The 14,704-nt window shown below is 39.9% G+C and overlaps 1 protein-coding gene across 1 annotated transcript in view; it reads left to right on the top strand.

Moving 5' to 3' along the window:
- The window catches only part of LOC310648208 (importin subunit beta-1-like), a gene marked incomplete at its 3' end in the record, with an annotated part of 72,089 nt that overhangs the window by 41,182 nt on the left and 16,203 nt on the right, over nucleotides 1–14,704 (top strand). The window contains exon 11 of the mRNA XM_083375957.1: nucleotides 8,534–8,758. Coding sequence (XP_083232083.1) covers nucleotides 8,534–8,758 — 225 coding nt within the window. The remainder of the gene's footprint in view (nucleotides 1–8,533; nucleotides 8,759–14,704) is intronic.

Below are 14,704 nucleotides of genomic sequence, written 5' to 3'. Positions count from 1 at the left end.
GTTTCTGCCTGCCTGTCAGCTGACTGTGCCGGCGCGTACTGTCCCCCGGCTGGCTGCCCTGGCATAGCCTCCCTGCAACCACTCACGACCGCCCTCAGCCGCCTCTCTGTTCGCAGCACGCCCGCGGGTCCGGCGCTCGCCCGCCGGACAGCTGGAGGGCGTGGGCGCGGCTGAGCTCTCGGCGTTGCGCGGCTGCTCGCCCGCCGTACAGCAGGAGGATGTGGGTGCGGCTGGGCTCTCGGCGTCGTGCGGCTGCTCGCCCGCCGTACAGCTGGTGAGCTTGGGAGCGGCTGGGCTCTCGGCGTCGCGCGGCTGCTCGCCCGCCGGACAGCTGACGAGTTTGGGCGTGGCCGCTGCTGTTGCTGAGGGCTGCGGGCTGCGGCTGAATCCCTCTCCCGGTAAGTATGTCGAGCCCGACGGGCTCGACATTGGCTTTGCTCTGATGTACCTGGAACTGGGCATTCGATCAGTTGAATGCATGGCGTGGATCAACAACTTTAAATGGTGGTTTCGGGTGCTCTTTTCGGCAGTCCCTGGTAGCTACCTCTCCCTGGTGTTTGCTGACCCTCATTCCTCTCGTTGGGAGAGGGAGCTGACGAAGAAACTCCACTTGCTAGGTTTTACGGGGGATGCCTTGGGAGATTATGGCCTCAAGGACGCCCAGTCTAGGGTAGTCCAACGGCTTGTGGACATAGATTTGCAATATTTAAGAGCCAGAGCTAACAAAACCTGCTCCCCTCTGATCTTCAGCCAATCTAATAATTATGGACTGAGGATGGCTTCATACTTCTACACTCTAACCATCCCCAAATATAGAAGAGTCTTCTCCCTAGCCCGTTTCAATGTCTTGCCCTCAGCACTACTCGACGGGTGATTTAAGAGGCTCCCGATTAGCGAGCGACTATGCCTCTGTGATAGCGCTGAGGTTGAAACTGTGGAGCATGTCTTTTTATACTGCCCTATGTATAACGCAAGCAGAACTAAATTACTGTCTCTCCTTGAAATAGACCCTTCTGGTCCCAACGCTAGTAATTTGGTCTTATATTGTCTAGGGGATGGCTCCTCATACATCACTTCTCAGGTTTCTAAATTTCTTTTAAGAGCTGTAACTATTAGAGGAGAGCGTTGTAATTCCCTTCAACCAAGGCTTCTGGTGTCCAATTGTCTATGATTTTACTTTCCCCATGTTTTTCAGTCATGCTCGAAATTGTTGGCACCCCAGAAATTTTTCCAGAAAATCAAGTATTTCTCACAGAAAAGTATTGCAGGAACACATGTTTTGCTATACACAGGTTTATTCCCTTTGTGTGTATTGGAACACAACAAAAAAGGGAGGAAAAAAAGCAAATTGGACATAATGTCAAACAAAACTCCAAAAATGAGCCGGACAAAATTATTGGCACCCTTTCAAAATTGTGGGTAAACAAGATTGTTTCAAGCATGTAATGCTCCTTGAAACTCACCTGGGGCAAGTAACAGGTGTGGGCAATATAAAAATCACACCTGAAAGCAGATAAAAAGGAGAGAAGTTCACTTAGTCTTTGCATTGTGTGTCTGTGTGTGCCACACTAAGCATGGACAACAGAAAGAGGAGAAGAGAACTGTCTGAGGACTTGAGAACCAAAATTGTGGACAAATATAACCAATCTCAAGGTTACAAGTCCATCTCCAGAGATCTAGATTTGCCTTTGTCCACAGTGTGCAACATTATCAAGAAGTTTGCAACCCATGGCACTGTAGCGAATCTCCCTGGTCGTGGACAGAAGAGAAAAATTGATGAAAGGTTGCAACGCAGGATAGTCCAGATGGTGGATAAGCAGCCCCAAACAAGTTCCAAAGGAATGCAAGCTGTCCTGCAGGCTCAGGGAGCATCAGTGTCGGCGCAAACTATCCGTCAACATTTAAATGAAATGAAACGCTATGGCAGGAGACCCAGGAGGATCCCACTGCTGACACAGAGACATAAAAAAGCAAGATTACAGTTTGCTAAAATGTACTTGAGTAAGCCAAAATCCTTCTGGGAAAACGTCTTGTGGACAGATGAGACCAAGATAGAGGTTTTTGGTAAAGCACATCATTCTACTGTTTACCAAAAATGAAATGAGGCCTACAAAGAAAAGAACACAGTACCTACAGTGAAATGTGGTGGAGGTTCAATGATGTTTTGGGGTTGTTTTACTGCCTCTGGCACTGGGTGCCTTGAATGTGTGCAAGGCATCATGAAATCTGAGGATTACCAAAGGATTTTGGGTCGCACTGTAGAGCCCAGTGTCAGAAAGCTGGGTTTGCGTCCGAGATCTTGGGTCTTCCAGCAGGACAATGACCCCAAACATACGTCAAAAAGCACCCAGAAATGGATGGCAAGAAAGCGCTGGAGAGTTCTGAAGTGGCCAGCAATGAGTCCAGATCTGAATCCCATTGAACACCTGTGGAGAGATCTTAAAATTGCTGTTGGGAAAAGGCGCCCTTCCAATAAGAGAGACCTGGAGCAGTTTACAAAGGAAGAGTGGTCCAAAAATTCCGGGTGAGAGGTGTAAGAAGCTTATTGATGGTTATAGGAAGCGACTGATTTCAGTTATTTTTTCCAAAGGATGTGCAACCAAATATTAAGTTAAGGGTGCCAATAATTTTGTCCGGCCCATTTTTGGAGTTTTGTTTGACATTATGTCCAATTTGCTTTTTTTCCTCCCTTTTTTTTGTTGTGTTCCAATACATACAAAGGGAATAAACCTGTGTATAGCAAAACATGTGTTCCTGCAATACTTTTCTGTGAGAAATACTTGATTTTCTGGAAAAATTTCTGGGGTGCCAACAATTTCGAGCATGACTGTATATATATATATATATATATATATATATATATATATATATATATATATATATATATATATATATATATGTGTGTGTGTGTGTGTGTGTGTGTGTGTGTGTGTGTGTGTGTGTATGTGTGTGTATGTGTGTATATGTATATGTATATGTATATGTATATGTATATGTATGTATGTAAATTTTTTGGATTGCTAACAAAGAATTAAAGGGAGACTGATATGCATTTCAAACTTATTTGTTCTCATCAGTCAGCCATATATATATGTAGATCTTTGGTCATTCGGGTTTTTTCCCACGTAGAATTGGAGGTATCAGGGCAACGTTTCGACGAAACGTCCTCAAGACAGATCCCACCACCTACCTGGAAAAAACCAAAAAACCCCCACAAAATCCAAAATAAAAGCCACCCCCATCAGTGAAGAGATCCAGCAAACAATCATTCCCAGAGAAAAATCATCCAGATGTCCTAAGCTCTGTGGTCTTCCCAAGATACACAAAGAAGGAACCCCACTCAGACCCATAGTCGGCTCTATAGGCTCACCTCTACAAAATCTAGCCAAATTTCTTGCCAAACAACTACAGCCTTACGCAAATTCCATCACCTCACACGTACAAAACTCATTCCAATTCATAGAGATCATAAGTAAACTAAACTTACAGCCCTGTGACCTACTTGTGAGCTTCGATGTCATATCCCTCTTCACCCAAGTGCCAATCAAAGAAGCCTTGACAGCTATCCTAAATAAATAGAACCCCCCAAAACACATCCTAGATCTGACCAACCACTGCCTATCAAACACATACTTCATCTACAATGGACAAAGATACAAACAAATGGAAGGAGCACCCATGGGATCACCCCTTTCACCTGTCATCGCAAACCTCTACATGGAACACTTTGAAACCCTCGCTCTAGAAAAATCCAACCACAAACCCAAACTCTGGCTCAGATACGTAGATGACACCTTTGTAATCTGGCCACACGGCAAAGAAAAACTGGATGACTTCCTCACACACCTCAACAGCCTACACCCCAAAATACAATTCACCATGGAAACAGAAGCTAACAATCAACTTCCCTTCCTTGATGTCTTAGTCTACAAGAAATCCAATGGCTCCCTAGGACACACTATCTACCATAAAAAAACACACACAAACCGCTATCTGAACGCACTCTCACACCACCACCCAGCACAGATCAACTCCGTAGCCAAGACACTCATCTCCAGAACAAAACACCTAGCAGACGAACAACACCTAAAAACCGAACTACACACTCTCACTAATGTACTAACAGCCAACGGATTCCAAAGAAACACGATTACCAACTTAATCCGAAGAGAGACACCCACAAAAACCCAAGACAGAGAACAAGAAAATGGCAAAGCCCTCCTCCCATACTTAAAAGGGACCACAGACAGAATCAGCAAGATCCTCCAAAAACACAACATCAAAACAGCATTCTACACAGACAGAAAAATATCCACCATCCTAAGAAACCCCAAAGACATAATTGGGTTAGAAAACCAAGGAGTATACAAAATCCCATGCACCACCTGCCCCACCACATACATCGGACAGACCAACAGAAGAATAAGTGCACGCATTGAAGAGCACAGGAACTCACTCAGAAAGGGAGAACAAACTTCATCCCTGTTCCAACACTTTAAAGCCACGGGACACGAAATTGATTTAAAAAAAACCAGAACTATCGCCAAAATTGAACATTTTAACAACAGAATAATCAGAGAAGCCATCGAGATAGAAAAACGCCCCCACAGCATGAACAAACGAGATGATACCGCTCACCTACCAGCCATTTGGAAACCCGCCTTGATTGACAGACGAGCCCCAACCACCAAGAATGATACCAGACCCAAACCCATGATAACATCACATGACATCACCACCACACAACCATTCAAAAAGCAAATCCGAACCCATAACGATAACGACACACAACCACAAAACAGAAACCTAACTACAGCTGCAACATCAGCCACTTTAAACCCCTCCAAACCACACAATAAGCAAACTGACACCCACTATAAAAACATGGCACCACCACAAACACGAAGCCGAACAAAAGCAGCACAACTCACCAGCTCAGGTCTAAGGCTGGCAGCTGAGACCAGCCCATCCACTCAAAACACACCCCCACCCAATCAGAACACACCCACCATTCAAAACACACTCCCACCCAATCAGAACACACTTACTCCCCCACCCAATCAGAGCAACCTCCACCCACAGAACACACCCCCTCTGGCAGTTTAAAAAAGAGGAACAAACAGCCACATGCTTCTCCCAGAAGAAGGAAGCAGAAGCCTCCAGCCTGATGATGACGGATGGGATTCCGTCGAAACGTCGCCCCTACACCTTTAGTTCTACGCGGGGAAAAACCCGAATAACCAAAGATCCACATACGAACACCCGCGAAAACCTCAGAAAACAAATAGATATATATAGATATATAGATATATATATATAATGTATATATGTTTTCTGAGGTTTTTGCGGGTGTTTGTATGTAGTTGTTTGGTCATTCGGGTTTTTTCCCACGTAGAATTGGAGGTATCAGGGCAACGTTTCGACGAAATCTCATCCGTCATCCTCAGGCTGGTGGCTTCAGCTTCGTTCTTCTGGGAGAAGTGTGTGGTAGTGGCTGTTTTTTCTTCTTTTTTAAACTGCCAGAGGGGGTGTGGTCTGTGGGTGGAGGTGTGCTCTGATTGGGTGGGGGGTTAGCTGTGTTCTGATTGGGTGGGAGTGTGTTTTGAATGGGGGCTGTGTTCTGATTGGGTGGGGATGTGTTTTGAGTGGATGGGCTGGTCTCAGCTGCCAGCCTTAGACCTGAACTGGTGAGTTGTGATGCTTTTGTTCGGTCATCAATAGCATACAGAATAAGATGTAAAATCTTTTTCCAGATTAATATAAAGCTTTTGTTCAATTAGTCCATTTCTCTCCCCCCCACTTAATTCACAGCTTAAGCAGAAAATAGGGTGGTAGATCCTCACAAAAATAAAAGCTTTTTAATAAGTACAAATAAGATTGCTTTATTTCTTTGCTTAGCCAGTTGATTTCTTTTAAGCCTTTAAGGCTTTAAAGTTTATTCCCCAAGTATGCAGTCGCCAGTCTTTCAAAATAGGGGGAGGAAATTTTCGGAAAAGTCCCACAGGAAGGTAGTTAGGGGAATAAGATAGGTAAGGTCTCACTGAGGTCCTCCAGATTGCTTCGTTGTGCTAGATGGTGCTTTGGGCTTTCGGCAGGGAATGGCTTCGGGCCAAAGGAGCTGCTCTGGATTCGAGTGGAGGGCTGCCGCCCTTCCGCGATCACAAGGAGGGCCTCCTTACGGTGGTCGCCCCTCCAGGGCGACTTTTGACCCTTTTCAGGGTCCTCCAAGAAAGAGAGATTGGACGGCAGGGAGAGAGCTCTTCCTGCACGTCCGCAAGCGCCACGCACGCAAACCGGAAGCCTCTTTATTTTCTCCTCTTGATGTAGTTGTCCTGGACTGTTTATCTTTTCTTCCATCTGTTTCTCATTTTGATCTTCGAATTCCTTCTGATTTATACAGGTTTTTTCCTCCATCCATTTTGTCAGATTTTTTTCTGAATTTTCTGTTGTCTGTACTTGTTGGGCGATTAGATCTTCTGTCAAAATATTTGATTGTTTGATTTTTTTCTGTTGTACTCTGTATAGATAGTTTATTAGTTGTAGTCAAAATTTGAGTTTGCTTATCTAAGATGCTTTCTAGTTTTTTTCCAAAAGCTGTTATTTCCTCACCAGCTGTAAGAAGAATTTGGTGAGTTTGATAAGTTATTTTCATTTTCATTTTCAGATTTGTTTTTGCATTTCTTCCGTAGTAAAAGTCTGTTCCTGGTCTTCCATAGTGATGAGTTGAATTTAAAACTTTTACAGTATTTTTCCCTCAGTATTTATTTTATTTTATTTTTATTTTAATCCCATTTATATCCCACCCTTCTCTGAAGACTCAGGGCGGCTTACAATTTAAGCACAAACCAATGTGCTTAGCAATAGTAAATAATAGTAAATAAATAGTAAATAAGAAACACAGCTAAGACTCTCACAGCTGGCATTCAAGGTTACATGAATCTTATCTTGTTTTCTAAACTGTCAGCCAAGTCTCTTTTCTTTAAGAATAACACATTGCAATTTCAGGTTTGGCCACAAGATGTCCCCCAACTCTTTAGGGCAGGCATGTCAAACTGCCAGCCCACGGGCCGGATGCATCACAATGAAACCGCGCCCTCCCCATTGCTGGCAATGGGGAAAAAGTCGTGATACATCACGTGATGTCGCGAGTTTGACATGCCTGGTTTAGGGAATTCCTTTCAATTATTTCTTCTATTTTAGGAGGAAAAACCCAAACTTTCAAATAAAAATAGGAAGTAAAAAGTAGATAATCAAAAGCTTTTAATCCACAAGTTTTAGAAAATAAAGTTCTAGTTGAGATCCAATTATTTTTTCAACGTTTTTAAAATCTCCCCTGTATATTCAATCGCCACTGTTTCTGGAGGGAGGACTAAAATCCCACTTCCCTCTCCACAGGGGGGAAAAGTACTTTAGCAGCTTACTTAGGTGGAAAAAAGTTGGAATTTAAGAGAGGTAGATCTCACCCAGTCTCTTCCACGCTGTTTTAATGTTGCCTGATGGTAAGTGTGACTTCGGCCAGTCTTTCGTCCACTGGTTTGAAGGCAGGCACTGACGGGACAGTTGCTGCTTTCCCACAATCTTGCAAAAGCCCCTCCTTGCTGGTCGCCTCTCTGAGGTGACTTTTCAGCCCTTTTAGGGGCCCACAGCGATGCAAAACTAGACGTGGAACACGAGAGTTGTCTTCCAAGCGTCTATAGCGGCTGTGTTGGCAAACCGGAAGTCAGACTTATGATTTCACTTCTCCCATGGTTGTTAAACAAGACATCATGTGACTGCGGCTTAAAATTTCACTGCTGGCTTCTCCATTGACTCTGGTTGTTGGAAGCTGGCTGTGAAGCATGCAAATAGTGATCACATCACTGCAAGGTACTGCAGTGGTTGTAAACACCAGGTGCAGATTGCCTGAATCTCAATCACGTGACAGCAGAAAAGCTACAACAGTTGTAGGAGATTGACTTAGTTGTAAAGTTATTTTCTCAGCATTGTCGTAACTTTGGTAACTAAACAGGGCAGTCATTAAGCGAGGATTATCTGTAGTTTCAGGGTCAGTTTTCACCAGGTTGGTAACCTCCACCTATATTAAAATTCATCATCTAGCTTATTTTATTCTTTGGTCTTCCAGCCAGATAATTGAAATCCAATTAACTTGAAGGCATCAGGGTGGAGAGGACTGGCATTATTGTGAAAAAGTTGAGAACAAACTTAAAATGTCCTGGTCTGCAGAAAGAAACATGTGTTCTATTTTCAGAGTTTTTTTTTTTAGTTTAACCTATAACTTTTTTATACACAAAGATTCTGAAATATCTATGGTAATTCTGTGACTCAGAGATTGCATTCACTTCTAAATTGGCAATGCATAATTCTTACTCATGGCCATATAGTATTCCAAAATGATTTCATGCTGTCTATTGTCTATTTTGAGATTATAGTGTTCCCACCTGAAACCTAATCAGATTTATTATAAAATCAGATTTTAGCCATTTCAAATATAATAAATCTTGAATACTATTTCTTCCCATTTTTCTCTACTTAGGATGAGTGTGATGATGATGATGACTGGAACCCCTGTAAAGCAGCTGGGGTCTGCCTGATGCTTCTGGCAACCTGTTGTGAAGATGATATTGTCCCACATGTTTTGCCCTTCATTAAAGAACACATTAAAAATCCTGACTGGCGATATCGAGATGCTGCTGTCATGGCATTCGGGTGCATTTTAGAAGGCCCAGAACCCAGCCAGCTAAAACCCCTTGTCATTCAGGTGAGAGAGGCTTGTGCTAAGAATGTGCCTATATTTTTTCTGAAATGAAGGCTTACAAGCTGTAGATAACTGTTTTGTAAATATATTATGTGTCTCTTTTTTACTAAAATATTCCATAATCTGAAAATAGCAAGGACCTGAGGAAAATAGCAGAAATTTACTTGGCATTATGCTGAATTACAGCTAAGACCAAAATGACTTTAATCTTAAATGTACTATGCATTTTATTTTTTGCCATTATTTTGATCAAATAACTACACACCACAATCACAATACTGTTCGTGCAACCATTGTTTTGTACAAAAGGTCTGAAAGCATTACAGCTTAATATAGTGCCCTTGCACTATAAAAGCACACAAACTTCTGAGAAAGGTTGCACTTTCGCTTTCCTCCCAGAAAAGGACAACTACTATAATTAACTTCTGCTTTAATTGCTCATGATCAGAGAAGTGATTGGGTTCCTCTGCCTCCCTCTATGGTTGTGAGGAGTAAGAGTTATGAGAAGACAGTCTCTCCCATATCTGACAAAGCACCATATTTAAAGAACATCTGGAAAAGAAACATTTGCAAATCACATCAGATTCTGATACCAGTTCATAAAAATAAAATACAGAACAACTTAGTTACAGTGATTCTTACATATTTTGCTGTGCTAGACGACTAAAATCTGTATCAGCTCTTGTTCCATCCTTAGTAGTCCCGATGGAGGAACATCTTTACCAGCAGAAAAGAGCAAAACATTCAGAACCAGTACAAAATGTTTGTGCAACATACATGCACAGCATTTTTCTTGCAACTTTGTGATACAGTACAGTAATTCCAGACAGGCTATATGGTTACTCGTCCCAGGGATTCTGTGCTTTAAAGTGAGAGCTGCCAGTTCATTTTGTGCCTAATTCAAGGGGTTAGTGATTGCCTTTAAAAGCAGTGTTCCCCAACCTTTCTGGCTTTGTACACCGGCATAGGGGGAGGGGGATGGTTCCGAGTGAGTGGCCGGCAGGTCCGTGTGTGCAGCTCCATTTGCGCGAGCAGCGTGCACACATGCCTGCCACTCACGCAAATGGAGCACATGTGCATGCGCTCACCCACAGTTTCTGTGGCCCAGTTGCAAACAGCTCTCAGCCCACTAGTGGCCTGCAGCCACTAGCTGCTGACAACCGAAGAAGAAAAGCACCAATTAGCAGATCATAAACAGCATGTTTGGAACTGGGTGAAAATATTGATCCTTTCTTTACTTGTTTACAACTGAATTTTCTGGGGAAGGCTGCCAAGAAGCTAAAAACCTCCAAATGTGAATGGAAGCGGAGTTTTAATTTCTATGGGGGACAGAAATACACAATATTTTTTTTGAAAATTTTTTATTAGTTTTTATAAGGTTAAGGAAAGGGGTAAGGGGATGGGAATTAGGGTTAGGGTACAGGAAAGATTGGGGGTGAGGGTTGGGGTTTCCCCCAATAACATTCAATATTTGGCAAACAGCATATTGTCTGGGTAAATATATATAAATAAAAGTAATAAAGCTAATAATTGATAACAATGATAGGTATAATAGTCATCAACAATACTTAGTTTTCATTGTATAGTATTTTTCTTACTCAAATTCAAAATTGCATATCACATTCCTTTCTCTCTAACTCGCTTATCTAGCCATTGATAGAATTTATTCCAAGTTCTATAGTAAACTGAATGCTCTTTTTCTTTAATCTCTAATCTGTCCATTTCTGCACAATCCGATATTTTCTTGATTAATACTTCAGTCGGTAACTTCATTTTTCCATTATTGGGCATACATAATTCTCGTTGCTGTCAATACATGTAACATTAAGTATCCGCTCTCCTTGTCATAGTTGGGGCCTATCATTCCTAACAGAAACAATTCTGGTTTAAATTCTATTTGTTTTTTAATCATCTTCTCCAACCATAAATGTATCTTAAGCCAAAACCTTTTAGCTTTAGGACATGACCACCAGATATGGTAATAAGTACCTGTTCTTCGGTTACATTTCCAACACACATTTGAAGTATTTTTAAACATTTTGGCTAGTCTCATTGGTGTCATGTGCCATCTATAAAATATTTTATACAAATTTTCTTTATATGGTACAGCTTTCGTTAATCTAATATTTCTATCCCATAACTTTTCCTATTCTTCAAGCTCTATAGTATGTCCAACGTTTATTGCCAATATTATCATTGTTTCTTTAACTTGTTCCTCCTCCATCTTTAAGTTAAGCAGAAATCTATAAAGTTTTTAATTCAGCTTTTCATCTGTTTTTAGCAATGTAAGATCACGTTTTGTCTGTTCCTTATAGAGCAACTTGTAGACTTAATATGCAGTTCCTGGGAATACTACCATTTTCTAACTATTCTGGATCGAAGCTGTTGTACTTTAATTAATCTCTTGATAAGACCTCTATGGTCTATATAAACAGATATCATTAACATTAACATATCTCTCCAGATAGTTTTGAACTCGTAGAGACACCTTTTATCATATAGAAATACCTTTATTGCAGGTAAAGTTGAATACAGTAGGTGGATGCATTCAGATGACCTTTGTACAGCATTTCCAAGATATTTCCAAGGTATCTCTAAGGTTAGAAAATGGTAGTATTCCCAGCATATTGAGTCTGCAAGTTACCCCATGTCTTCTGGCTAATGGAGAATGGACTCTCTAGGGACAAAGGAGGAGGAAGTCCATCCCAGAAAGGGGAGGGGAAAGGAAATACATCATAGGGTAGGAGGGTCTGACTGCCCACATTGTGATTTCTCCACACGGCCACATGGTGGCAGCAGAAGCCCCATTGTCACGTCTTTTTCATATCTTGATTGGATTTGTAGGTATGGCCACCATGATAGGTCAATACCTTGTTGTTGTAAGTCTTGTCTAGATTTCAATCTTCCTTCATTGTCCAGTAAGTCTTTACATGTTACAAGTTTATCATAGTTAATTAAGTTTGGGTAAGGAAAGGCTTCCATTGTTGAAAGCCATCCAGGTATCTTAATATAAATTTTTTCTTTTATTTTTTCCCATTCTAAGAGAGGTGCATTTCTTATAGCATGATTCTGGAAATATCTATGCGCTTTATTCTCCCCATACCACAGAAAGGCATGCCAGCCAATCTGCAGGTCATGCCCCTCTAGGTATAGTAATCTTTTGTATCTAAGTGTTATCCATTCTTTAATCCACGTTAAAATAGCTGCTTGGTAATATAATTTCCACTCTGGGAGTCCAAATCCTCCCCTTTCTCTAACGTCCTGTAGCAATTTCACTTTAATTCGTGCTTTTTTCCCTTGCCAAATAAATTCCAGTATTATGGTATTCAGTTCATCAAAGAAGGCTTTTTCTAATTTTACTGGAATAGTTTGAAATAAAAAAAGTATTTTTGGTAAGATATTCATTTTAATTGTAGCTATTCTCCCCAGTACTGACAGTTTGAGATTTTTCCACTTTTCTAAGTCCAGTTTTATTTGTTTTAATAATTTTGTATAGTTGTCCTCTTTTACTGTTATACATCTTGCTGTTAAGTAAATTCCCAAGTACTTAACTTTTTTAACTATTTGAAGATTTGTTTTTCTTGCAAGTTGCGTTTTCTGTTTTTCTGTTAAGTTCTTTGTCAAAACTTTAGTATTTTCTCTATTTATTATCAGGCCTGTGACCTCACCATATTGTTCTATTGTGTCCAACAATTTTTTTTTATTGAAAAGTTTTAAGATACATTTTAGAATACAACCCCCCCTCCCCCTCCCCCCAACCCTCCCCAACCCTCCCCTCCCCCTCCCCAACTTCCCAGAGCTAAATACAGGGTATAAAAATACAAACAAACATAATCTAAAATATGCAAACAACAATAAAATATTAAATTCTATCGCACTTTAACTCTTAGTAAAATAACTAAAAGCTAATTATACATCATATAAATCCATTACTTATTCAAATGCTAAATGAAACTTTTTAGTCCCATATTTATTCTGGATATAATCAATCCATCTCTTCCACTCCACAGTGTATCTCTGTTGCGAATGATCTTTCAGATACGCTGAAATCTTTGCCATATCCGCCAAGTTAGAAACTTTCAAAGTCCATTCTTCTATAGTCGGCAGTTCTTCCTTCTACCAATATTGCGCTACTAAAAGTCTCGCTGCCGTAATTAAATTCAACATCAACTTAATCTCTATAATGGTGAAATCTGTAATAATACCCAATAAAAACAGTTGCGGAGAAAACTTTATCCTTTTCTTAAATATTTGTTGCCTATTCCACCAAATTTTAATCCAAAAAGCTTTAACCTTTTTGCAAGTCCATATATGAAAATACATTGCATCCTCACAGCCACACCTCCAACATTTGGGCTGACAGTTCGGGTACATACTTGCTAATTTTTTTGGATCTAAATGCCATCTATAAAACATTTTATAAAAATTCTCTCTTAAATTTTTGGCCTGTGTAAATTTTACATTTCTAACCCAGATCTTTTCCCAGGTATCCATTGTGATAACTTCTTGAAAATTCTGAGCCCACTTTATCATACAATCTTTAACAAGTTCCGTCTCTGAATCAATTTCTATCAATGCATTATATATCCTTTTTATATGTGCTTGACCTTGATCTCTAATTTGCTTTACCAAATTTTCATCAATCATTGAAAAACCAGTTTTCTGGTCCTCTTTCCATCTAGCCTGTAGATGCCCATACTGAAACCAAGTTTGTACAATCTTTTCTTCTTTTAAAATACTATATGACTTTAATTGCCATACAGTCCTTTCAAAACTTAAAATTTCCTTATATGTAGTCACATCATGTTTAAATCCCACATTTATATTTTCTATTGCGTGTTTAGGTATTGCCCAAATAAGTATCTTATAATTTAACTTATGTCTATACTTTTTCCAGACTCGCAACAGAGCATACCTTAAAATATGTATCTTAAACACATTATCCACCTTCTTATCATACAATAAATATGCATGCCATCCAAATAAAAAATCATAACCCTCAAGATTTAATAATCTCGCTTGTGTTAAATTAAACCAGTCACTTATCGCTGACAAAGCAGCAGCCTCATAATATAATTTAAAATTAGGCATTTTAAGACCGCCTCTTTCACGCATATCTTACATTATCTTAAATTTAACTCGTGGCTTTTTCCCTGCCCAGACAAATTTATTAACTCCTTTTTGCCATTCCTCCAAGTTTAAATCCTTTTTAAGTATAGGTATCATTTGAAATAAAAATAAGAATTTTGGCAAAACATTCATTTTCACTGCTGCAATTCTTCCCAATAAAGATAATTGTAGTTTTTTCCAACTATCTAGTTCTTTTTGTACTTTTCCCCATAACATTTCATAATTATTTTTATATAACTTCACATTTGAGGCTGACAAATATATCCCCAAATATTTAACCCTTTTAACTATTTCAAATCCCGTTAATTCTTCTAAAACAGCCTTTTGAGATACTGTCATATTTTTAGTCAGTATTTTATTTTTTTGTATGTTAATCTTAAATCCAGAAACTCTCCCATATTGCATTATTATCTCCATCAATTCTACAACTGAATAATCAGGCTGAGTTAATGTAACAACCAGATCATCTGCAAACGCCCTCAATCTGTAATCCTGATCTCTTATTTGGATTCCCCTAATTTTATCCGAATTACGTGTTTTAATCAGTAATATTTCCAATGTTAAAACAAATAATAGAGGTGACAACGGGTACCCCTGCCTTGTACCTTTTTCAATATTACATAGTTCAGTCAAACTATTATTAACTATTATACGAGCTGTTTGCTTTTGATAAATAGCCCTAACTGATTGTAAAAATTTATCCCCAAATTCCATTTTTTCTAGTACTTTCATCAAAAATTGCCAATCCAATTGATCAAAGGCTTTTTCAGCATCCAAAAAGATCAGCGCTGCAGGGATCTGATTGTTTCTTTCCAAAAT

The sequence above is a fragment of the Vipera ursinii genome (assembly GCF_947247035.1).
Source record: "Vipera ursinii genome assembly, chromosome: W".
In the NCBI taxonomy this organism is placed as follows: domain Eukaryota; kingdom Metazoa; phylum Chordata; class Lepidosauria; order Squamata; family Viperidae; genus Vipera; species Vipera ursinii.
The sequence above is the reverse complement of the archived record's forward strand: the minus strand, read 5'-3'. Positions and strand labels throughout refer to the sequence as shown.